The sequence below is a fragment of the Dama dama genome, chromosome 14 (assembly GCF_033118175.1).
Source record: "Dama dama isolate Ldn47 chromosome 14, ASM3311817v1, whole genome shotgun sequence".
NCBI lineage: Eukaryota > Metazoa > Chordata > Mammalia > Artiodactyla > Cervidae > Dama > Dama dama.
The window spans coordinates 52,002,828-52,029,770 of record NC_083694.1 but is presented as its reverse complement, the minus strand read 5'-3'; the positions used below and the strand labels follow the sequence as shown (position 1 = coordinate 52,029,770).

The 26,943-nt window shown below is 38.1% G+C and overlaps 1 protein-coding gene across 4 annotated transcripts; it reads right to left on the bottom strand.

The window, feature by feature from the left end:
• Nucleotides 1-730: 730 nt before the first annotated feature.
• DARS2 (aspartyl-tRNA synthetase 2, mitochondrial) lies at nucleotides 731-26,869 on the bottom strand. 4 transcript variants are annotated; one of them, XM_061160731.1, is made up of 17 exons: nucleotides 26,162-26,869; nucleotides 25,423-25,522; nucleotides 24,099-24,165; nucleotides 21,927-22,028; nucleotides 21,445-21,540; nucleotides 19,751-19,874; nucleotides 18,927-18,973; nucleotides 17,774-17,880; nucleotides 16,908-16,977; nucleotides 15,783-15,962; nucleotides 14,675-14,782; nucleotides 11,691-11,753; nucleotides 8,854-9,006; nucleotides 5,114-5,332; nucleotides 4,799-4,909; nucleotides 2,821-2,896; nucleotides 732-1,933 (listed from the first exon to the last, which is right to left on the bottom strand). In XM_061160731.1, exons 1-17 carry the CDS (start codon nucleotides 26,283-26,285, stop codon nucleotides 1,719-1,721), a joined length of 1,962 nt encoding a protein of 653 aa, XP_061016714.1. In that variant the 5' UTR covers nucleotides 26,286-26,869; the 3' UTR covers nucleotides 732-1,718. The 4 variants fall into 4 exon arrangements, with proteins under 4 accessions (XP_061016715.1, XP_061016716.1, XP_061016714.1 ...); XM_061160732.1 differs by lacking the exon at nucleotides 4,799-4,909 and having other exon boundaries at nucleotides 731-1,933; XM_061160733.1 differs by lacking the exons at nucleotides 25,423-25,522; nucleotides 26,162-26,869 and adding an exon at nucleotides 25,136-25,303 and having other exon boundaries at nucleotides 731-1,933.
• Between the last annotated feature and the right edge of the window lie 74 nt (nucleotides 26,870-26,943).

Below are 26,943 nucleotides of genomic sequence, written 5' to 3'. Positions count from 1 at the left end.
GCTCTGACAGGACTGAATAACTGATAGCAACATGGCATTATATGAACTTCTGGGGACCTGGGGTGTGGTGTCTGTAGGCTACAATAATTCTTTGGATTTAGGGAGTCATTTGTAACTCATTTTCAGGATAGAAAGACATTGTCAGAATTAGGCTCTAAACAGTGAATTGTAAGTTACATTTAGAAAGTAGGTATTGTACTTGTGGGATAAATGAATGTAAAGATGCATTTTCTTAACCAAGGGCATCTATAAATTACACTGAGAAAGGGTAGGCAGAGCTGGACACCTTTCTCATAACAACTGCCAGCAAGGCTCTTTCTGGCTTCAGAGTACATCCACAAATGGGAAAAGATTGGGTTACGGGACAAACTAGGGAAAAGCTCCATCTAAAAGACCCTGATGCCAAAGGTGGGAGGAGAGGATGACAAAGGATGACATTAACGTGAGTTTGAGCAAATTCCGGGAGCTGACGATGGACAGGGAAGACTGGTGTGCTGCAGTCCATGGGGTTGCAGAGTTGGACACAACTGAGTGACTGAACTGAACAGCATCATGAAGGACATGTACACTCCTCACAGCCTACTGAACATATTAGACCTGGACAGATGGTTACAGTATCAACACCGCTTATGGCAATGTGAGGAAAGTAGACTGGAATGTAAGAATGTTTGGTATTTATAAGTTGTAAATCAAAAGACTGTCAAGGCAAAAGTGAAGATAAAGTAGAAAAGAACAGTCAAGACCTTATTCCCATTTTATAAGTCTTTATTGGTGACAACAGAATGTATAAAAAAAATGAATAAATTCCAGTGTTCACTTTTCTACATTTGAGGTTGGTTTAAGGTTAATATTTTCAGTTATAATTGAGGAAATTTATTCAGGGGTTCATGATTATTTTAAAAAATAGAAATATAAACCAATGATTAGTGAGATTACTGTTTTCCTTTTTACCACAGATGTCAGTTTTGTTTAACCTAAAATTATAAAATATATAGTATTTTAGTATAAAATACCAGTATTCTGTTTCCAGATGGATAATATTTAAGTAATGCCTGAGAAGTTTTCAGAGCATTTTTACTCACGTAATCTTCCACATATATTTATCTTCTAGGGTTCTGACAAGAGGGATTCAGGGCAAGTACTGTTTATGTTTTGTATATACAGAAAGGGAGGCCAAGAGAGATTTACACAACTTAAGGGGTAAAGCGCTGATTAACACTTTGTGACCTTTATTTCAGTGATTTTTTTGCTTTGTCATGTTGCTTCTCACTATATTACATTGATAGTATAAATGTCATTATCCAGGTTATTTTATAGGATTCTCTTGGTGAAGCTGGTTGCATTGACCCCTCCATCAACTGACCAGTCTAATGGGGCAAGAATTTTTCCACATTTTTACATGTGGTTTGACTACTGTCCTAAGAGAACAGTCTACTACCTGAGTATAAAAAATGTGATTAGAAAACACTATGTCATTATGTTACTCCAACAAAGAGCCATCTTTCACACCTTTACAAATAAAAAGAAACTTCAAAAAAGTTCTAGATAATCCTAGTAATGCACGTTATCATAAAAACTGGATGCCTTTTATCTGTTTCTTCATTGAGGTGAAAGAATGTAGCCTGGATTTCTTCCATCTAAAAACTTGAAGTCAGATCTGTGGTCGAACTCCAGATCTGATTTTAGCCTTGGGGAAACAAGGGACAAAATTCAACAGCTCAACTTTCTGAATGGCATGGATGATTTGATGAGCTCTTTTCTGTTTCTGCATCTGTTGGCCAGGAGACCTGGATGTGATAGGGCTTCAGTTCCTCAGGAGGGATAGAATCTGGGGCATTGCTCATGAGGTCGTGCCCCCGGAAGGATTTGGGGAAGGCTATGACATCTCTGATGCTTGGTGCTCCAGTGACAAGGCACATCAGTCTGTCTAACCCTGTAAAATATAAAGTTGATAATTAACATAATCTAAGGTTGAGAGTGACTTAGTTTTTCTATAAAGGTTGTACAAAACTTTTAAATAAGAGCCTTTAATAAGTTGCAGCTAATCATAGTTCCCTGGCCTTTTTAGGGAACTTTTGTTTGAGAGGTTCTTTTCTATCTCATTCTAGAAAAGTGCTCAGGACTAATATTCACATGCTACTGGGATCAATAGTCACAGCAATTAATGAGACCTTAGCAAGTGCTCACTGAAGCTGAACAAAATTAGGTACTGTGCATGCGATGCCAGTCCCTGTTGTTCAGGGCCTACAATCCAGGTAAGCTTCCTAGAACCTCTCACACTCTTTTCTTATTTGAAAAAACTAGCAATGTGAGCAACCAGGGCCATCAGAAAGGCACTGGCATATTCCTGATTTCACATAAGCTGAAACTGTGGAGCAGTACTTTTCATACTCCTATGAACGTGTCTGAGCCTCTAGGGAAGTGAGCAATATTGACTTCAGACTGTCTAGTTTTATTCTATTAAAAAACATTTTCAAATGCAAATTATCGGTTAAGCTTTATCTTTATAACTGGTTAAATATATTTTAAAAAACATATCATCAGGGAATCACCTGGTGGTCTGGTGTTAGGACTCCACGCTTTCATTGCTCAGACTGGGTTCGATCCCTGGTCTGGGAACTAAGATCCCACAAGCCACACAGCGTGGGCAAAAAAATACCAAAATGAAAAACACCAAATTCTTTAGAACTCTTGGGCTCACCTCATACCCTCTTTACTTCTCCACTTCCCCAAGCCCACCCTTCCTCATAAGCTGAGAGCCCAAATTTGACACTTAGGCAATGGACTGAAACAAGGCTTGAAAAAGGACAGATTGTTTACCTAAAGCAATTCCTCCATGAGGGGGCGCCCCATAATCTAAAGCCTGGAGCAGATGGGAGAGCAATTTCACATCTTCCTGAAATTCAAAAGATAATTTAAATACATACTGAGGGCCCCTATGTGCCACAATAATACAATTAGTTGCTTTAAAAAAAAAAAAAAAAGAAATATGAAAAAAGGGAAAATAAAAGTTGAATTAAAAAAGTACCTTTAGAAGCCTACAGGTTAGCAAGAGAATATGACAAGTCAGGGGTACTACATCATGCAGAGAAATGCCTGGGGCTCAGTAAATGCAGCTATTATGCTGATAATACAGACAGTAAGACCAATTAAGGACACAAGATATGGCCTCAGAAAAAGAAGGTAAGAAAGAGGACCTGGTCCTGTCACATGGGCTAAGAGGCGAGGTTGTCAGGAAGGCAACAGTGCAGATGCTGCCAGAAGAGAGACAGCTGTGGGCCGACAACAGGCTGCTGGATCTGATGACCACGGGCAAGATAACTTTCATAGGCAATGCCTGTGGAAATGTTGCAAGTGTGTCTGAAATGGTTCCCTAACCAGACGATAGATCACAATCAAGTGGGGGAGACTTTAAGGAACAAATGCCCCAGTCTCACATCTAGAGCTTTTTTATTTTAATTGGTCTGCTGAGGAAAAGGGAGTGGTTTTCTAGTTTTGTTTTTAATGCTTTACAGTTGATTCTGTTCTAATGTGCAGAAGGGCTGAGAGGCACTGGTGTGTATGAAGAGAAGTTCAAGCAATGTATTCTCACTGACATTTTGAGAAGCTTGAAAGGAATGAAGAAAAAAAGCTGGGAAACTGGTGGTTAGGGGTTTTGACTTAAGAGGAGAAAAGTTAAGGGAGTTTGTAACGTTTTTAAAGCTAGACTGTTCTGAGTTCTCCAGTCCTGGTCTCAGAAATAAAGTTCCTCAATCCCAAATAACCCACCCCACAAAGTGATCTTTTAGGATCAGACTCTCTTGGACCTCCTGGACCAAAGATTTCCAAGGACTTCTTGGGCCTCCTGAAATCCATCCTAGCCTGCTGAAGAGTCATCAACAAACCACAGATTCTTAGGCTTGCATCTACATAGACTCTTCTGAAAATTCTGATTAACCCACTCTCTGTCATTATCATTAAAAGCTACCCCACCTCTAATACTAAGTGACATAAAATTCTTTCAAACTGCTCTCCTTTTCTCTAGAAGTATCAATATTTTCAGGACTTCCCTGGTGGTCCAGTGGTTAAGATTCTGTACTTCCACTGTAGGGAGCATGGGTTCGATCCCTGGTTGCCGAACTAAGATCTTGCATGCCCTGCGGTGTGGCCAAAACTGCACCCCTCCATGCCCCCAAACAACACAGTTTTCAGCCACTTCAGACTGCATCCACTTTGGAGCGATGCAGTGATTAGGACGTTAGGAGCTTGGGTTCAAGAGCAACCCTGCCTGGTCCTGAATCCTGGCGCTGCTTGTGTCTGTGCTATGTCACTTTGGGCTAGGTTCATTAATCTGTTTATCTTTAAAATGAGTAGAATAAGGGTTTTAATTTAAAAAGTAAGTGTGAGGGAACTACCCTGGTGGTCCAGTGGTTAAGAATTTGCCTTGTACCACAGAGCATGTGGGTTCAATCTCCGGTTGGGGAATTAAGGTCCCACATGCTGCCGAGCAGCTGAGCCCTTCACCACAACTACTGAGCTGTAACTATAGAGCCCACAGCTAGGATCTGACACAAAAGAAATAAATAACTGTGAGGATTAAATGTGTCCCTGCATATAAGGTGCTTAAACAGTGCCTGACATATAGTAGTCACTAAAAAATACCCATTATTTTCATTTATTTTTCAAAGTCTAACACTAAAGGTAGAGAAATAAACTGACACTCTTCTGTAGCTACTGAATCCTCTATTCATAACAAATTTTAACAAAACAGACAAATATTAGGGTTTTAAAAAAAGGCCAGGTTAGAAGATGATGTTACCTTTAGTACTGTGGCCAGGACATAATGCTGAAGCTCTGAATTATGAATTCGGATAGAACCACCTCCTATCTCACTGCCGTTTAAAACCAAGTCATAGTGTTGGCTACGGACCTAGAAGATTCAAAGAGCCTTTGGGTTAGAGAAAAATCTCTAGTTTTCTCTTCCGTAGGTTGAAGGCACTGTAGCTACTTAGGGACAATGGCTCAAATCTGACAGTTTCTTCCGGGGCTTCTGGAACTGGGTCAGACCACGAAACCGGAAGTTCTCTGTCTTGTTTCCATATTTCCTTTTAATTTGGAAGTATAGATATCATACCTTGAGGGGCTCAGTGTAAAGAAGGTGAATGTCACTCGGATGGGGAGCAGTAAACGGGTGGTGGGCTGACTCCAGCTCTTGGGGATTTTCCTCCTTGGGAAGGAAGAGGGGGAAATCCACCACCCAAAGGAAGGAGAACAGAGCTGGGTCACGAAGCACCACTCCTCTTGCTTCTAGAAGGTCAGCACACTCCAGTCGTAATTTTCCCATCAAAGAGCACTGCAAACAAGATACAAACGTTAACTGCTGTGACAGAACAGGCAGCAAATGACACATGTGGATTCTAAAGCCAGGCCTTTCTCTGAGAAGTGAAAGTCGCTCAGTTATGTCCGACTCTTTGCAACTCCACAGCCTATTCAGTCCATGAAATTCTCCAGGCCTGAATACTGGAATGGGTATCCCTTCCCTTCTCCAGGGGATCTTGCCAACCCAGGGATCAAATCCAGGTCTCCCGCATTGCAGGCGGATTCTTTACCAGCTGAGCCACAAGGGAAGCCTAAGAATACTGGAGTGGGTAGCCTTTCCCTTCTCCAGGGCATCTTCCTGACCCAGGTATCGAACCAGGGTCTCCTGCATTGCAGGCAGATTCTTTACCAATTGAGCTATCCAATTTACAGATGAGACACTCTCTGCCTCTCAGGAGAGAAGGATCTGAGGATGATCTGACTGCGACATTGCTGAGGATGACGGTCACACTCAGCAGACTCGGTGAGTATCTGCTAACACAGTGACTTGAGAACACAGGTACCAGAGCTTGATTAACATGGGTCTGTATCTCAGTTTGGCTACTGACTAACTCCTCTGCACCTTTTCCCATAGTAAAATGGAGATAAAATATCTAATCTAAAGACTATTGCGACGATCAAGTCAGACAAGCTCTGTACTATGAACCAGTCATTATGATGAGTATTTCCTTACTGTTCCTGAAGGATTGTGGGGAGGAGCTGATGAGAGGCTGCTATACACTTAACATTCAATAAATGTTGGTCATTATTAGGGAGGCAGTATGGGTTAGAGGTTACATTAAGAGTGTGACTTCTGGAACCAGGCTTTGTGGGTTAGAAGTCAGGGTCCTCCACCTCCTAGCTGTGTGAGTGTGAACAAATTCTTAACCTCTGTGCCTCAATTTTCTTGTGTAGTTGCTTAGTCATGTCCAACTCTTGCGACCCCATGGATTGTAGCCAGCCAGGCTCCTCTGTCCATGGGATTCTCCAGGCAAAAATACTGGAGTAGTGTATACCTATGACTGACTAATGTTGATGTTTGGCAGAAAACAACAAAATTCTGTAAAGCAATTATCCTCCATTAAAAAAAAAAAAAGAATACTGGAGTAGGTTGCCATTTATTTCTCCACTCAAAGTTTACTTTTTTTTTTTTTCCTGCACAACGTATGTACTTCCCTAGCTAGGAATCAAATCCATGGCCCCTGCAGTGGAAGCACAGAATCTTAACCAATTAGACTGCTGGAGAAGTCCAAGTTTTCTTACCTTTAAAATGGTAACAGTATCAGCACTTCTCTCAATAGGGCTGGCATGAGGATTAACTGAGTTAATATACACTAAGTACTCTGAACAGTGCTAGGCAAGCAGAGCGAGCTAACTGTGATTAAGTGCTAACTATGACAGGCAGGGCACTCCTGAGAAAGAGCAGTTAGAATAGGAGCCACTATGCCCGCACACACACATAGGTGCCACTCTGTAGCCTATTCTATCTGACACTTAGATACCCACACAGGGCACCTGCACTGTGACATATTCAGAATGCTAATGGTATTCCTCATAAATCAGGTTTCCAGTGTTCTCCCGAGGACGTCCCAGAGCAATACCTTCCCGAGAGGAGAACACGAGCAGTTTTCAGTTCATATCAGGGAAAAGTTTAATAGCCAGATGAATCTGCGGCAGGATTTTTCTTTTTTTTTGCAGCAGCAGCAGGATTTTTAATACAAGATCCCAAATTCTTTTTTAAGAAATGCATTGACACATTGTAAAACAATCATCAATCAACTAAAGTTAAGGATTAAAAAAAAAAAGAAATGCACTAACAATAAAATTTGTAATTAACAGGCGAATCCCCAGGCAAATTTAACAGTACTGGCTCATGGCTGGTATTCAAAAATAATGTTCATAAATGAATTAATTTAAAGAGTGACTATAGTTTCAAAAAAGTTGTAATTAAATAGCTTTCTTCACTCTTATTGCAGGGAAAGGGAAGGGCAGCAGATTAACGTAGGCTTGTAGCTGAACTCTGAAACTACTCCTTTGGAAGAAATAATGATAAATAAGCAGAGTACAAATATAAATTAGTAGAATAAACTTGATAAAGTACAAATTAGGCACTATAAAGATATACTATAGTGCAGGGATGACTTTTTATCATGTTTGACATTTACTGTATATTTAGTATATTTTCTTTCTCTTTTTTTTGGCTGTGCACTGTGGCGTCTGGGATCTTAGTTCTCAACCAGGGACTGAAACTGGTTCCCACAAAGCACAAAGTCCTAACCATGGGACCACCAGAGAATTCCCTACATTCCTTAAAATTTCTTTTTAAGTATTTCTTTTTATTTTTTGGCTGCTCAGGACATGGGATATTAGTTCCTCGATGAGGGACTGAACCCACACCCCCTACACGCACAGAGTCTTAATCACTAGACCATCATGGAAGTCCCCCCACCACAGCATATTTTCAATATTCATGTTTGAGTTTTATATCACCCTTTGTATATTTTACAAAGAGGGCACAATACAGTCCATAGGGTCACAGCGTTGGACACAACTGAAGTGACTTAGCATGCACACACAAACCACACTTTGTATATTTTACAGTGATCTCTAAAGTTAAATCCACTGTTCATACATCTGAAGAATGGTGATTTAGCCAGTGTATGGCAGCGTGTACCACCTCCCAGTTGCTGCTCCTGAGGAAAAAGGATTCTGTCTCAACTAAGTAGGACCAGGAGTGTCTGCCAGCCCAGCAGCTCTCCTGCAGGCTGATCCGTCCCTCCACATTTTCAGGAATGCATTCTGTACAAAAGTTTGGGACTACCAACTTTTCTTAATCTGCTAAACTTCAAAAAGGAAAATTTTTTTCACAGTTATACAACGAGTATCAATAGCCCTCTCTCTACCTAAGTGGCTTTCCTAATCAGAGCCAGATCTAATCTGTGTGAGCCAGATCTAATCTGTGTGAGCAATGCCAATGGAGGCTGGTAGCTGATGCAAAAACTGTAGTTTTTACACAATGCATTATAAAATGCCAAAAGACATTTATTAATATAAAATCTGGACTTCTCTGTTGGCGCACTGGATAAGAATCCACCTGCCAATGCAGGGGACACATGGAACTTTATCAAAAAGACCAGAATCCTGGGCTGGGAAGATTCCACATGCCATGCAGCAACTAAGCCTGGGCACAACTACTGAGCCTACTGTGAGCAGCAAGAACCAAGCCTGAGTGCTGCAATTACTGAAGACTGCATGCCACAATTCTACTCTCCACAACGAGAGCCCTGTGCAATGAGAAGCCCCTGCTCGCCACAACTAGAGAAAAGCCCATCCAGCAACGAAGACCCAGTGCAGCCAAAAATAAATAAAATTATAAAATACATATGTATAAAACCATGCAGAGCAGCTCCATTTTATGAAAGTAACGGTCAATTTCAAATATGTACTATACACATAGGAGAAGAGTGACATCATTCAACACCAACAGCACAGAAGCCTGGAGGAAATTTTTCTTACTGCTCTTTTGTGCTCTCCGGCAGTGAGCAGGACCACATCCTCCTCTTGGGTCTCCAACAGTTTGACGAGTCCCAAGCCTTGCTCCTCCATTATGAACTTAGCAACTGGAGAATTCCAGTTTTCATTGGTTTTCAGGAATATAGGTAAGACTTCCTGTGATAAAGAAAAAGACTTACAGTTTTTAAAAAGCAGGGGTGATTTATTTTTCCTGTAGTACAAAGATTTCTCGTCTCCAAAAGAAAAATAACCTACATAGATTATCTCTATTTCCTCCCTGATACTAAAGGGCTCTAAAAAGTAATCTCACCAAAATGAAACACACACACACACACACACACACACACACACACACACAAAGGGAAAGAAGGGTGGGAAGGGATGCCAGCAAGTAAGAGATTTCTGGAAATTTTTGGCAGGTTGCATGTGAGTGAAATAGGAATGACCAAAGAAGCAAGATGAAGGAAGCCCTAGCCTAGAGAACAGTGGAGCAGCTTCAGCACAAGAAGGAATTGATATGGCCCAACACGTGGATATACCCCTACCTTCACCCCATATGAGGAAAAGCTCATTTCTGTCCCCAGCCTGCCCCTGTCCCCATCCTCCAGTGAACAAACAAACAAGGGAAACTGTTGTTTGTTCTTGCTCCCCTCTGTTGCAGCAGGGGCCCCAGTAAAGCCTTGCCTGAATTTTTTTTTTTAAAAAAGGAACTGATCTCACCCTGCAAAATTCTGAGGCACAGGGCCCCCGGGAAACAGCCATCCATCTTGCTGCTCACTCGAAAGTAAACCTAACCATTTACAAAGGGCCCTTTAAACAGCTTTTGATATAGCTCATTCTTAAATATGTATAATTAATAATCACTACACATTGAATAAGCTATAGCATTAAAAATAAAAAAAAAAAAGACCCCTAGAGGAAAGAGATAATTTAGGGACCAAAAAACTCGAATCTTCCAAGGTATTAAAAAAGATACTTTATCAATAAAACCAGAATAAAATGCAAAGAAGCAAGCAAGTGCTAGTAGGATATAAAAATGACTACTTAAATTTCAATAGGAGAGCTGAAGAAATCTTCCCAAAAGAATAAAAAAGACAAAATGATGGAAAGGACATGAAAATAAAAGAGACATGCAAGTTACAAAAAGAGGTCCAACACATAAGTAAAGATGAAAGAAATTAAGCTTCACATTTAAAAGGCCCCTCAAGTGTGCAACACATGCAATGTTACTTCCATGTCTTGGTTATTGTAAATAGTGCTGCTATGATCACTGGGGTGCATGTATCTTTTCAAACTAGAGTTTTCCTCTTTTCTAGATATATGCCAGGAGTGTGATTGCTAGATCAAATAGTTAATTCTATTTTTAGTTTTTTAAGGAACCTCCATACTGTTCCACATATTGGCTGCATCAATTTACATTCCCACCAACAGTGTAGGAGAGCTCCCTTTTCTTCATATCCTCTCTGGCTTTTATTATTTACATAGACTTTCTGATGATGGCCATTCTGACTGGTCTGAGGTGATACCTCATTGTAGTTTTGGTCTGCATTTCTCTAATAATTGGTCATCTGTATGTCTTCTTTGGAGAAATGCCTACTTATCTTCTGCCCAGTTTTTGATTGTGTTCTTTGGTTTTTTGATATTCAGTTGTATAAGCTGTTTGTAAATTTGGAAATTATGCTCTTGGTGGTCACATCATTTGCAAATATTTTCTCCCAGTCCATAGTTTTTCTTTTTGTTTTGTTTATGATTTCCTTTACTGAGCTAAAACTTGTAAATGTGGCTAGGTCCCATTTGCTTGTTTTTATTTCTTTTGCCTTGGGAGGCTGATCCAACAAAGAATTGCTACAATTTATGTCAGAGAAAGTTTTGCCTATGTTCTCTTCTAGGAGCTTAAAGGTGTCATGTCTTATATTTTAAACATTCAAGCCATTTTGAGTTTACTTTTGTTTATGGTGTGACAGTATGTTCGAAGTGTGTTTTTACATGTGGCTGTCCAGCTTTCCCAATACCACTTGCTATAGAGACTGTCTGGGTAGTCCATTTTCAATCCACAAATACAGCATTTATACAGTTATGATCAGTGAATATATAATTCTGTATTCTCCTTTTTTTTACAGATCATTGTAACCTGAACATTTCCCCTACATTACAAACTTCAATGAGGAACTTTAATATTTATTTCTTTAATTCTTCCTTAATTTATTAGACCACTCCCATATGATTTCATTTTATTCCTGTAAATAATACTGTGTGTAAGTGTCCTCATATCCAAGATCCTTTCTTTAAAGTATAGAAAATTACTGACTCAAAGAGCATGACTATTTTTAAAGTTATTGATTCCAAAATGATTGAGGCAATTCACACTTCCAGTGACAGTGTAAGAATGCCCATTCTCTGTTCCTTTTCCTCCAGATTTTAGTGTTACCATTCATCAAGTCAAGAACACAAAGTGTATCTAAGCACAGGTATATTCAGAATTTAAAAAAGGGTATGGGAAGAATAATGAATATTGGCTTTCTTTCACACTAACCATGCTTCATTTAAACCTTGGGCACATTAAACCTTGGGCTTTATTTAATCTTCCCAACTGCATTAAAGTACTATTATTTATTTTTAAAAGGCTATGGTTGAAAGTTGCATTCTGATTAACAGTAAATTCAACTAAGTTGGAGTCTTGGAGTTATACCCAGGAGTAAGATTAACTTTAAAAAGAAAAAGAAGTAGAAGATTGATCTGAAATAACAAACCTCTCAAAACTAATGATAGCATAGGAGCACAAGCAATTAATAGTTAAAAATATTGAATCCCTAAAAGAAAGGAAAAAAGCTGCTCCTTACCTCATTAAAATGGTCAGCTGCAAATTTTCTAATGGACTCAATGTCCTTCCTTTTCAAGTATTTCTGATGAAAGAAAAAGTAAATTCATCAAATATGACAGCTTCACAAACATGTCTATGAAATGGGAAAGAAATATATTTTGTGTCTTTCGATTATAATAAGATTCAATAAAGATTTAATTTCTACTGTCAAATGATAACATTTTAAGGCTTATTTCAGGGTGTATTCTTTCTAATTATGCAGGTCTCAATGAAAACAGCTGTGAATGCATTCCACAGAAGACTGTGCATACATAATATGTTCAAAATGTATCTTTACAACTGAATTGTGAAAGATCAACAAAATCAATAAGGCTTGGAATTTGATTACTTCAGGTCACTTAAAATTCTTTATATCTTATTTCTTTAAATTATCCCAATGTGTTTCTAAGTGAGACACTATGGCTATCATCATCACTAATATTCATGGAGCTCAGGTACAGGAGATATACAGAGGTGAAAACATGGCACATGACCCTGAAGTCTACATGCAGTTCATGATGCTTCTAATCTACTTGGGAAAGAATGGATATACTCAAATTGGGATAAATAATATCAAGAAATATATGTTATCCTTAGCTTACCTGAACGTATTCACCATATCTGGACTAGAGTATGGGCACCAAATTACTTTTCACTGAACATATGAAGTGAGTAACAGGTAAAGGGACTGAATTTTTATACCCATTTTAAATATACTAATATGCTTATATATCCAACTGAGTAGTCTTTCAAAATAGTCATCCTATTCAAAATACATCTGGAACTCTCCTTCCTAAATTATTTCCAAAGCAGATGTGCTAACTACAGAAAAAAGACATGTCCCATTACTAAAGAGCCCATGCTTACCCAACCCAACCATTCTCCTACTCTCATTTCCATTCCTTTTGCTTTTCATAGCTCCACCTCTTTTCTCTCTCCCTGTTATTAATACAAAAGACCCCAGAGCCTCAGAAAACCTGGCCCAACAAGCAATGGCTATGCTGGAACTGATACAGGACTGGGAGCCTTTGGACAAACTGAGACTGGAAACAGAAAAATAATCCCAAAGGAAGCATAGGAGAACTTTACAGCATTAAAACGAAAAATAAAAGCGCTAGATCTTGAGTGTAAACTCAAATTCACAAGGTTTTATCATTCTCTCCTTATAGTTCTAGAGACACTCAGTTCAATTCAGTCACTCAGTCGTGTCCGACTCTTTGCAACCCCACGGCCTGCAACACACCAGGTTTCCCTGTCCATCACCAACCCCAGGAGTCTACCCAAACTCATGCCCATTGAGTCGGTGATACCATCCAACCATCTCATCCTCTTTCATCCCCTTCTCTTCCTGCCCTCAATCTTTCCCAGCATCAGGGTCTTTTAAAATGAGTCAGCTCTTTGGATCAGGTGGCCAAAGTATTGGAGTTTCAGCTTCAACATCAGTCCTTCCAGTGAACACCCACAACTGATCTCCTTTAGGATGGACTGGTTGGATCTCCTTGCAGTCCAAGGGACTCTCAAGAGTCTTCTCCAACACCACAGTTCAAAAGCATCAATTCTTCTGAGCTCAAGCTTTCTTTATAGTCCAACTCTCACATCCAAACATGACTACTGGAAAAACCATAGCCTTGACTATATGGACCTTTGTTGGCAAAGTAATGTCTCTGCTTTTGAATATGCTATCTAGGTTGGTCATAACTTTCATACCAAGGAGTAAGCGTCTTTTAATTTCATGGCTACAGTCACCATCTGCAGTGACTTTGGAGCCTCCCAAAAATAAAGTTAGCCACTGTTTCCACTGTTTACCCATCTATTTGCCATGAAGTGATGGGACCAGATGCCATGATTTTAGTTTTCTGAATGTTGAGCTTTAAGCCAATTTTTTCACTCTGCTCTTCCTCTTTCATCAACAGGCTCTTTAGTTCTTCTTCACTTTCTGCCATAAGGGTGGTGTCATCTGCACATCTGAGGTTATTGATATTTATCCTGGCAATCTTGATTCCAGCTTGTGCTTCATCCAGCCCAGTGATTCTCATGATGTACTCTGCATATAAGTTAAATAAGCAAGGTGACAATATACAGCCTTGACGTACTCCTTTTCCTATTTGGAACCAGTCTGTTGTTCCATGTCTAGTTCTAACTGTTGCTTCCTGACCTGCATACAGATTTCTTAAGAGGCAGGTCAGGTGGTCTGGTATTCCCATCTCTTGAAGAATTTCCCACAACTTATTGTGATCCACACAGTCAAAGGCTTTGGCATAGTCAATAAAGCAGAAATAGATGTTTTTCTCAAACTCTCTTGCTTTTTTGATGATCCAGTGGATGTTGGCAATTTGATTTCTGGTTCCTCTGCCTTTTCTAAAACCAGCTTGAACATATGGAAGTTCACGGTTCATGTATTGCTGAAGTCTGGCTTGAAGAATTTTGAGCATGTGAGATGTGTGCATGTGAGCATGTGAGATGAGTGCAATTGTGCGGCAGTTTGAGCATTCTTTGGCATTGCCTTTCTTTGGGATTGGAATGAAAACTGACCTTTTCCAGTCCTGTGGCCACTGCTGAGTTTTCCCAATTTGCTGGCATATTGAGTGCAGCACTTTCACAGCATTATCTTTTAGGATCTGAAATAGTTCAACTGGAATTTCATCACCTCCACTAGCTTTGTTCATAGTGATGCTTCCTAAGGCCCACTTGACTTCACATTCCAGGATGTCTGGCTCTAGGTGAGTGATCATACCATCGTGATTATCTGGGTCGTGAAGATCTTTTTTGTACAATTCTGTGTATTCTTGCCACCTCTTCTTAATATCTTCTGCTTCTAGAGACACTATTAGACTCTACATGACAAATTACATTTTTTTTAATTTAAGGAGAACGTTTCTCTCTGAAGCCTAAATGTGCCAATATTGAACATATTTACTTCCCAAATACACATTCTAGAGAAGACATAGAATTGGCTCCACTTACTGCTCCTTTATGGATACATATGGCTTTGACAGTCCCTTGGGGTTTACTAAGGGCATCTTGGAGAAATCCAACTTCTGTGTTTCTGAACATGTCACTGATATCTACAATCTGGAAAACAGAAGAGAATAAAGTAACTAAACGTGAGGTCATTTTCATCACAAAACCTTTTACAAACAGGAGTTTAAAGAGGAGAGTAGATCTTAACATTTACAGAGCACATTCATCGAGTGTTCACTGCAGGTTGGGCATCATAACAATGTTAAGGTACTAATGTATTAGTTCATTTCATCTGTACAACAAGAGTATGAGGTAGGCCCTCTTATTATCCCCATTTAATAAAGAGGAAACCAAGGCACAAAGAAATGACTTGCCCAAGATAACACAGCCAGTAAGTAGCAGAGCCAGAATTTAACTTAGGCAGCCTAACTTAAAAAGAACCACCATTTCACATTACAAAAGAAACAAGGAGCAGTTAGCCTGGCTGCTGTAAGCAGGTAGGTAAAACTTTCTCTGTGTTACATTTTTTTCATTATAAGAATTAAGCGCTGCCTATTTGTGGACCAGGCAGAATTCAGTTTCTAAGGAATCTACATTGAGAACTGAGATAAATGTCATCAACATTACAGCAATGAAGAGCTGTTGCTCTCTAAAAGAAAATAAAAAGAGATTTCCTAAGGGAAACTGCTCTGTGAATAAACATTTCCCATGTTTGACCTCTTTATAGACCAGGGAAAGAGAATAAATAACCCTTAATCATTTGCCTTCCAAGTGCCATTTTAGCTTAAGAAAAATTCAAGAGGAAAGAGTATGTTTTTTTTCTTTCAAGTTGCCATTCTTATCCATATAACGAATAACCTGTCAGTAGTAAAACACAGCAAGAACCTTGCTCTTGAAAATGGATCTTGGAACACAGTAGATAGAGAAAAGGTATTGTAATGCTAACATGCTCTTCTCTCTTGCTGTAGCTGGGTAACAACAAAGGTAACAAGCTAAGGGAACAGCAAAAAATGTGATATAACAGTGTAACTGGTTGTAAAGGTTCAAGTGGTTCAAAATTGACTACAGGACCATTTGGGGGCAGAGTCCTGGGAAAAGTGAAGAAAAGTACCTTCATCCCAAAGCGAGTGTCAGGTTTATCAGTTCCATAGCTGGCCAATGCCTCAGCAAAAGGCATAGAAGGAAAAGGGACCACCACGGGATCTTTGTCACTGGGCCACGAATACTGGAGCAAGCCCTCAATCAGACTCTGGATGCCTGTCTGGTCTACAAAGGACATCTCTATGTCAATCTGAAACCGAAACAACATACGGAAACTAACTTGAAGATCCATCATATTCATATGGACATACACAGTTATGTATTTCTCGTTTCAAATTACCATTGGATTCTGTTCTTAATACGTGGGGGAGCAGGTTAAATATTGTAGTATGTGCTAATGCTCTACACACATCAAACTGTTAGTTCCCACAACTATCTCATGGCTGAAGGCTCAGACAGGCTAAGTGACTTCTGAGTGTGTGCAGTCAAACTGTATTTGATCTTAATGTCTGTCCATCTCTCGATCTTACGGTTTTTGTGCTTCACCTACACTGGTTAATATGATATCACATAGAAACTAAATCATAATAGCTTTGTTCACACTGACTAGATCTGTTTACAGATTAAATATCAACACAAAAAATTGTTGGTTTTAGTGCACAAGAGATTTTTTTAAAGAACTTTATCATATCATGGTCATTGAAACACTTCAGGAATCTGTCCTTCCTTAGTTTATGACTATATTCTTTTTTTATTATTTATATATTTATTTATTTTTGACTTTTGTCTTTTTTTTTTTTCCCTTTATTTTTATTAGTTGGAGGCTAATTACTTTACAATATTGTAGTGGTTTTTGCCATACATTGACATGAATCAGCCATGGATTTACATGTGTTCCCCATTCTGAACCCTCCTCCCACCTCCCTCCCCATCCCAATTTATGACCATATTCTTTTTTTAAATTTATTTTTTAATTGAAGGATAATTGCTTTACAGAATTTTGTTGTTTTCTGTCAAACATCAACATGAGACCATATTCTTTGTAAATGGATCAAAAATTAATGCCTTAACTACAGGTTGGTTTAGTTAAATATCTGATAGATAAAATGCAATGAGAAGAAAGTATAATTTCTATCCACATTCTTGGGTGTAGCAAGGCTGAATCAATAAGAGATGAATGAATATAACTAAGTACCTGAGTAAATTCGGGCTGTCTGTCTGGTCTCGAACCTTCATCTCGATAACATCGGGCAACCTGAAAATATCTACAATTGGAAGATAGCATTAATTTAGTCAGGATTCTAGAAACACACACACACTTTCCCCTAATAGTTTCTGGCAATGCAGGCTATGAAATAATAATACTAAAACAACATAAGAAACTGTAAAATTCTTAATGATGTGCTAACCTAATCAGACATATGGTTGACCCATGAGAAGTTAACTGCTCTATATATTGTCTTAAAAATATACAGTGGCACCTTTGGATGTTCATATATTAGATTGACACAGGACAGCCCATGCTTCTTTATACATACTCTTTTGCTTCAGCCAAATTGAAATACCCACTGCTCCATGAATATACTTGAGCCTTCCTGGGCTATGCTGTTCCAACTTTCATTCTCACCTGCCGAAATGCAGCTCTGTCCCAGAAGGCCTAGATCACAAAGTTTTTAATGATATTCCCCAAAACAATATAATTTCCAACTACTTAATGCAACCAGTTTGCAACTCTCAGTATACTTATTTTTGGTTTACGTTCACACTTGGTCTTATTATCCTGTTTTGTCTTACTAGATTCATCAGCTTGAGAGCAAAACCTATTCTTTTTTGTTTTTAACCGCTTGCCCCATCTATTAGCATAGAGCTTTGTATATGATGGACACCTAATAAATCTTTACATAGTAACCACACGTTTTTAGGGTATTTTACAAGTATTTTCCAAACTCTCATACATTTTTGAAACTTCTTTTAAAAGAGTAGACAATGTTGTGTTTCCTTTTCCCTCTTTCCCCTCTCTTTTCCTTTTTTCTGGCCACTGCTAGCATAAAGAAAGCTCACCTGTCTAGACCACCAACCATCAGAAGCTGCTTAAACTGTTGAGGACTCTGAGGGAGAGAATAAAACTTCCCAGGTTCCCTGGATGGTATGACAAACTCTTTTGCACCCTTTGAATGAGAGAGAGGGAGTGCAGAAATATTATTAAAAAAATATATCCAAAAATATAAATAAATAAAAAAATAAAAAAACATATCCAACAACTGGTAGTAGTCAATACTTCAGTTCCTCAATGAAATCAACTAAAGGGCAAAGTTCCCACAATGACAGTTCATTTCTTACTCATCCTTCAGTCCCCAAAAGGTTTACACATAGTAGGCTTTAAATAGTATTTGTACATATTATGTATAATAATACTTGTACATATTAAGTATACTTAATATTATGCTTGTTGAAATGAATGCCCAATTCTGTTACTAGTTAAAAGGTTTTTTCCTTCTAAATCTGGAATCCTGTTCATTTGTTTATTATTTTTGGCTGCGCTGGGTCTTTGTTGCTATGCAGTGGTTTTCTCTAGTTTCAGCAAGCAGGAGCTATTCCCCAGCTGTGGTGTGCAGGCTTCTCACTGCAGTGGCTTCTCTAATTGCAGAGCATGGGCTGAGAGCACACAGGCTTCAGTAGGTGTGTTGTGTGGACTCAGCAGTTGCGGGGCACACGGGCTTAGTTGTTCCGCGGCACATAGAGTCTTTCTGGACCAGTGATAGAATCCGCGTCCCAGCACCGGCAGGCCGATTCTTAACCACTGGACCAGCAGGGAAGTCCAACTAAAAGGATTTTGTGCATCAGTTCCTATGCAAGTAATTCTTAATTGCTTTTCTAAATTTAAACTATAATTTTATGAGTCCATGGATTGTATAAATATCAGTGTATGGAAATGTCAGTTCTTAATGAACCACTGGTTTAGTTTTAAAGAACCAATTCATTATTGATTGGTAGCTATAAACCTCAATGGTAAGAAAATGATATAGGATTAAAAGATTCTGACTAAAAGTACTAACCCATACTTTGTTCTCAACTCTAAAAAATACCTAGTTAACGTGACCATCCTAAGGCAGTAAAATACAAGAAATAGAACTAAGGGAATATAAAAGCAAAGTGGTCTAGTTTCATAACTAACAGGACATTATTAGTAGGTTGACTTAAGGAATATACATACCCCTGGAGTCCTCTTAAATAATGTTGGTGTTTCTACATCCACAAAACCTAAAAAAGAGATATGTCAGAATTTAATAGATGGGAATTTACCAAATATGAATTTACCAAGTACAGTCCAACAAATCTGAGGCTACCATTTAATTAGGAATTTTGACTGTAATAAGTTACCAAGCACGCTAATGCTGGTTTCTACCAGTTCAAGAGGGAAGCTGAAGATTTTAATAAAATTCTATTCTGTTCATAAAGTTTGTACTCCTGTCCTGAAATAATTCTGTTGATGGATTCTTGTGTATTGAACTGTTCTGGATTTCCTCCTGTTCTGCTAGCATAGCAAATATAACACAAATATAGTAGAAAAAAGTTCAGGGCTGATTGAAGAGTCTAGTTTCATTCACATGACATTTCTTCTTTTTTTCTTTTATTTATTTATTTTTTCTTTTTTTTTTTCTTAAATTTTATTTAATTGGCTGCCTCAGGTTTTAGTTTGGGCATGTGGGATCTAGTTCCCTGACCAGGGATCAAACCTAGGCCCACTGCTTTGGGAGTGCAGTCTTAACACTGAATCACCAGGCAAGTCCCTCATGTGACATTTCTGAGCTCCCAATAAATGATGTACAAGCATGAGAAACAATTAAGAAAACTTACAGGTAACAATCAAAGGGCTGGTCCACCTTCAATGTGATGGGGAATACATTGTTGATGTACACAGGCACTATCACCTTGAAAAGTCTATGTTTATGACTCAGTAGGGAACTAAATTATGCTTTATGTTACTAAATTATGCTCTAGGATAAAACACATGGAAATTACTGTTTCTTTTCTTACCATGTAGATTACAGAGATATTCCCGCATTTTCATGACCATCTGGGATCTCAGTCGCAGGTTATACTGCATTTGGACACTACGCAAATCCAAGTAGCGGTACTGCAAACGAAGAGCCTCTGTTTTCTAAACAAATGGAAAGACTTTCATGTTTAAATATGCTTCAAATATTAAAATATTTCAAATATGTTTCAAACATTAAAAAGATATTAACTTTAGACACAGACTGAATTTTCAAAAACTTTAGCTCAATCTTTAGCTTCTAGCAGTTGTATCTACACCAGCATCCTTAATTCCCACAATTTCTAGGCTTTTTACTAGTACAGATTTTACATTTTTCAGGGAACCACACTTCACTGACTGAAATTTGTCTACTTTTCTAAACTTGGATTCATTCATTTTTTCCCCCTCTTTTTTTCTTTTTTGACCATACCATGTGGCTTATGAAATCGCAGTTCCCCAACCAGGGATTGACCCTGGGCCATAGAAGTGAAAGGATTCTGGAATCCTAACCACTAGGTCACTGGGAACTCTCTCTATCCATTCATTTTTAAGCCTGGAGTTTGATCTTGAAAAAACAGAAAAAGTAAAGATTTCAAAGATTATTAAAAAATAAACAGCAGAGCCAAAAATAGCCATGACTTTATCACCTGAACAGGAGAAGTGTAAGAAATACAAGGAGCAGAGGATGACGCTACAACTGTACTAGCAGGAACATAACGAGGAGGCCTGCGTATTTTTTAAGATGATAAATCTTTGCCTCCCTCTTGTGCTGACAACTTTTTTTAAAAAAGTCCTTTCCCCAGAATAGGTTATTTCTTTGACACTAAAATAGAAACAGAAGAACTATCTGCCACTTCTCTTTTTAAGAGCTCACAGCTGGGGGAAAACTGGACATTTCCTTCCCCCCCCCCAACAAGGTCAACTCTGTAATTATATTGCCTCTTCTAATTAAAATATTAAGTACTGGGAACTCAAATGTAAGACAAAGTGGCCATGCAATTAATTTAAAAATGTTTTATAGGTTAGTTTACAAATTAGGTATTATACAGGTAACTATAGATTATTTGTGATAATTGTAGATAATTGTCACAAAGCTGAAAATTAGCTGGGCTTACATATTTGGGGCTGTCTAGCTTTCTCAAAGAATATCCTAAATTAAAGTAATCGTATTTGTATGATTTATAAACATTTTATCCTTGTTAGAGGCTTAAACTTAATATGTGCATTGTCAGAGGCTTAAACTCAATATATGCCATTTGACATTCAATGGTAGACATAAATTTCCTTTCAAAATATAAAACCATAGCAACAAAAAAACTTGAACAAAATGACACCTAAGTCTTAAAGACAACCATGTTTGCAACGGTCTGAAAACACATTCTAGCTTAATGAAATGTTGATATTTAAGAACAGTTTACCAGGAAATTGTAAAACTAGAAGAATAATACATGACATAGCTATAATAGAATGCTTAATTTCGTAGAAAAACTTTTTCTTAAAACTCCAAAAACACTTTGCTGGGGGTACTCTTTCTACTCCCTTCTGATGTCTATGTCAGAAGCTTTCTCTATCTCCTTTATACTTTAATAAAACTTTACTGCACACAAAAAAAACAAAAAACAAAAAAAAAACCACTTTGCTGGTTACCAATATTTTCTAGACACTCTATTCTATTAGTAACAGAGGATGGCACCTTCATAAAGTCCTTAATTTCAAAGGGCAGCTTCTTGCAGGAATTCAGAAGTTTAGCTGTCTTAACTTTGATTTCAATCTCACCTGTTGGCATTTTCTTAAAGAGAGAGAGAAAAGACCTGTTTTAAAAACCATTCAATCAATCATATACACAATGAATATTTATGAAATGCAAGCATTTATTTACATATGTAAAATGCAGGGGGTGCTAATAGTGCATAGTCTAAAACATAAATGTCTGTGTATAACTCTGACATTCTTATGCATCTTTGTGACTGATGAGCTCATTAACAAATGTCTTAACATGCATATTTATTTAGGTGTTTATGTTCGCAGTGACGATTTTTAAATCTGTAGGTTCATCTGTAGAACCTGTAGAGCTTTAGTGCTAGATATCTAATAGATACACAGTCTCTGTTGCCTGAATGTGTTGATAGTGCAAATGTACACAGGTAAAATTTAAATAGTTTCTAAATTACTAACTGGATTCTCTTGTCCTGGAGGTCGGGAAATTACTGTCCCAGACACTTGCACCACAGATTCCATGGGGGCTTCACATAAAATCTTCTTCACCGAAGCAGCAGACTACAGAGTAAGAGGGAAAAACAGTTCCAACAAACACGTGAACTTAAAGAACTCTGCAGCAACTGTAGATTATGGCTTAGAAAAATGTTAATACTCATAGCTTAATTACCGTAAATACCAGGGCTGCTGTTAATGACTTTATTAAAGAATTTGGTTAAAAAAAAAATTTGGTAAATTGAATCCCCATTTTGACACCATATAAACGAGCATGTAAAACTATTAGTTAAGAATTAAATTTTTTTTTCCTTAAGAGAGAGTAAGAAGAATGATTAATGCAAACAAACCCCACATACTTTTTTTTTTTTGCCTTAGTTTGTTGTCTTTATTTATTTATTTATTTTTTTTGATGCTTGAATCTTTTTTTTTTTTTTTTTTCCCAGTGGGTTTTGTCATACATTGATATGAATCAGCCATGGATTTACACGTCTTCCCCATCCCAATCCCCGCTCCCACCTCCCTCTCCACCCGATTCCTCTCGAAACATCCCACCCTCGCCTTCTCCCACAGAGTTCAAAAGTCTGTTCTGTATTTCTGTGTCTCTTTTTCTGTTTTGCATATAGGGTTATCATTACCATCTTTCTAAATTCCATATATATGTGTTAGTATGCTGTAATGTTCTTTATCTTTCTGGCTTACTTCACTTTTCTGGCTTACTTCACTTCCACATACTTTAAAGGCAACTGTCTCCAGGGTTAAACTTAGGGACAGTTAAATCCAGGAGCAATGAAAGACTTCTCCTAGGTTAGCTATGCTCATCTCTGATACCTCAAAGATAACCCGTGACTCTTTACTAATTCAAACATTAACAGCTGAGTAAATCTTATTTTTCTCAGGCATATAAACATTTGTAAATATTACCACAGTAGAAACCAATTGGCCAAGAAACATGGCAAGAATTCTTTATCTAATTTTAATGGTAATTATTTTTGGAGTAGGTAGTACCTTCACATGGCTCAAACTCAAAGCGTACAAACAGATCTACAGTGAAAAGTCTCTTTCCTATCTTTTCCCTCCACCCCTTAATTCCCCTCCTGAGTGATAACTCAATGTTATGTGTCCTTTCAGGGACATTTTGTCACACACACACACACACACACACACACACACCCTTTTTAGTACAGATAATATCACTCTACATGCTCTTCTGTATCCTGTTTTCATATCTAACAATACAATTTTGATTTTTTCCCATATTAGTATATAAAGAGCTTCTTCCAGCTTTTCCTTGCTGTGAGGATGTACATTAATTTTTATACCAGTCCTTTATTGGGGAACATCTAAGTTATTCCCAACTTTCCTTCAATTAAAAACAATTCAGCAGTGAACAATCTGGTATTATATTTGTGTCATTTTGCATCTGTTAGTCTGTCTGTAAGATAACTTTAAGATAACTGATTGGAACTGGAATGAGTGGTTCAAAGAATATATGCATTTATGGTTTTGATATTCCCAAATTGCCCTCCACAGTACTAGTGCCAATTTGCACTCCCTCCAGGAATGCATGAGCATTTATTTTCCCAAACACTGTGTGTTGTCAATCTAATGCATCTAAAATAACAATTCTGTATAATTTTTTTTTTTTTTTGGCCATGCTGCATGACTTGCAGGGTCTCAGTTCTTCAACCTTGGGCCATGGCAGTGAAAGCCTGGAATCCTAACCACTAGGCCACCAGGGAATCCCCCAATTCTGTGCAATTTAATTCACATTTTTCTGTCTATGAGTGAAGTTGGCACATTTTCATATGTCTACAGACATATAAAAAAACAGCCATTTATATTATATCTTCTTTTCTATAAATTTTATGTTCACATTCTGCATTCATATTTTTACTGGATCACTGGTCTTAAAAAAATGTTTTTATTGATTTGTAGTAGCCTTTTAGATATTAGAGAAATTAGTCCTTTGTCTGCAACATGAATTGCACATATTTTTTCCCAGTTTGTCATCAGTCTTAATGCTGCTTATAGTAGTTTTAACAAAAATCTCAAGCACACTGATCCAGCATGCTTCGTTTATTCTAACCACAGCATCAAAGAAACTTTCAGATAACAGAAGGACCCTTCTATTACCTCATCCTGGGGAATGACAACTTGAACAAGTCCATGGAAATCTCTTAGGACCAGGAAGATATTTTGCCTGATTAGTGAAGAAAATGAACATATTAGGATAAAATCTCTGAGACCAAAATTTAAGCAGGCAAAACAAATTAAACAAAAAAACCCATGCAATTTCTCACATTCTTTTTTTATAATAAATACTGTGCTTCATAGCTATCTATATTCATGTAATTATCTACATAGCTTATTAAGGAAAGAACACTTTTTTCATTTGCAATATCAATTTTTATTAGCTATATGTACAGCTTACTAATACTATCCAGATGACTTATTAATAAAAAGGCAGATTTTTAAAATTTCATTAGCTTAAGTCTCTATAAGAAAATTTAACTAAATTTGGAAACTTGCTACATATTAAAATCCAAAAGTAATATTTTAGGATATTAGAGACATCTGATTGGTCATTTTTTAAAATGCAGCAATATAAAATCTTACCTTTTTCTAAATATAAAACTCAATGGACATGTGTTTAAGCAAACCCTGGGAAACAGTGAAAGACAAGGAAGTCTGGTGTGTTGCAGTCCATGGGGTAGACTTAGCAACTGAACACCACCACCACCAAGTATGAGATGCAATCTAAAATTTTCTAAAAGAGGTCTACTAACTTAAACCTCTACAAACCATCAAAAGGTCCCCAAATCCCAATATTTTAGCATTCAACCTACATTTCTCACATTGTTTTTAATACCAAGAAGAGGTACAGAAAAGCCTCCTCAGATTTTCATTTCAGGAGATAGAAGTCACCAAATGTATGGGTCAAATATCCACCTAATGGGGACATATTTTTTAGGAAAGTCACACAATCTATGTGTTTTGCAGCTCTTCATTGTGAATTAATGTGCTATTCACATATGTTCTAGAAATATAGAGCCAAACAACAAAAAAATGGACTCAACATCAAGGAATCATTGATCATATTTTTAGGCTTTTCTCTACCTAAATTTAGAATAAAATATGCTTTTTTATGCTATTGAAGCTTATCAGCTTACCCAATTACTGGTCCTAGGAACTCTTCAATCTTAGTAAATCTAGGGACATTTCTGTCCTCTGGTGGATCACACTTCATTATTATACCCTTCAACAGATGTTACTGGTACTTACTGAGTGACACTATTTGAGTCTTTCAAAACAAAAAACAAAACTGAAAACTCAATGACTTCTGAGAATCCTGTAAGAGTTGCAAAGTTTTTATTCTTCTGACGGTTAAAAATTAATAAAGGTTTGAAATTGCCTTGGGAAAACCATCATCACGTGTTCTTACACCACTTGCCTCTACCTTCGGAACTGAATCCATCCACACAAGGTGACTTCTTGGCCTAAGTGAGAAGAACGCAACTCTCCACACGTGTTGGTCCGGGCAACAAAGCTACTGAGTTCTTTAAAAAAAGAGGGGGGAAAAGGCAAGATTAAAAATATATCATTTGCAAATTTCTGAGAATAGACTCTCAAATCATACCATCTTCGGTATTTCACGTCAATGGATAAAATCTAAAGTTGAAGAATGTAATCAATCACTATTAAAATTGCCTGCAAATGTTGTCAAAATCCAAGTGACTGTCAATGTAAAATTTTGCCTGGTCTTAAGACTATAAATATTTTTGATCACTCAGCATTTTCACTGATCCGTTCTTAATAGTGCACATTCTTCCTCAAATGAAGTAAAAGTCCCGGAAATTACAGAAGTTTGTTGGTGCAGTAACTGGTTTTAGTATAAGAATCTAGAGTGAAACAGTTACTTGTACACTAAAAAACCCTATTCAAAGTATTCTCAAGTATGCAAGAATATTTTAGGCTTCTTATTTAGGCATCAATTAAATGAATAGACTATTCATGCGGTTACTCTACTGGTCTTTTTAAACTCCAGAGGAAAAAATAAAAAAGGAAGAGGGTAAATAATGTGCTTCTACACATAAAGCTAGCCAGTCAAGACTTGAGGGGAAATGGAATAAAGCACTCTGGCTGCAGAGAACAAGAGGCAGTGCTGTTCAGAGGACAAAGCTCCATCCTGCATTCACCTGGAATTCTCCTCTGTGAACTCAGTACCAGCCTTCGGGAGGCAGAACTCCAGATCAATTGGGTGGTCCTTCTGGTGGGTGTGGATAATTCCCTGCACAGTCGACTTAACCAACGGGAGAACATGTTGGAGCCGCAGGATGGTAAGAAGCTCAGGAATCTCACGCTGAGGTGTTGGATGGTGGTCAAAAGTCAGTTTAGGCACTATAACAAATCCCTTAAAACGCCAGGAGTTCCCACTGTCTTCAATATTGAAGCCCTTGTCCGCTGAACATTCAAATGCTCGTGTAGGTAAACTAGATAAATCTGCAAAGTCTTTGGGGCCTTTGGGGAAGGTGAGTAGGGTAAAGATCTTTTAATACCCTTTCCCCCTTCTCAATGCATCCGTTTGCACTTCTATTAACAAAGGTAGGCCAGAAGCGACGAGCGAATGACTCCATACAGCAGCGCAGGGAGGGACACCACGACCGTGCAGAGGCAGCAAGGGGCCGGTCAGCAGTACACGCCCTGCCCGTCTTTCCACGCTTTCCTGAAGGTTCCCGCGGGCAGAACCAGAAAATAGGAAAGAAATCAGCCCCGCATTTCAAACCTCCCAAACCTGTCGGCCGACCTCTAGTCTTCAGAAGGAGGAAGGCAAGCGAATCCACAATGTTTCTAGGGCCTGAAACCACGCACACACGCAGCTGGGCGCCATGCACTCCTTAGCCCACCCCGCGACGAACCAAAATTACGGTAGAAGGAGTCAACCAATCAGAGCGCGGGGGAGGGGGAAAGGTGTCGTCGC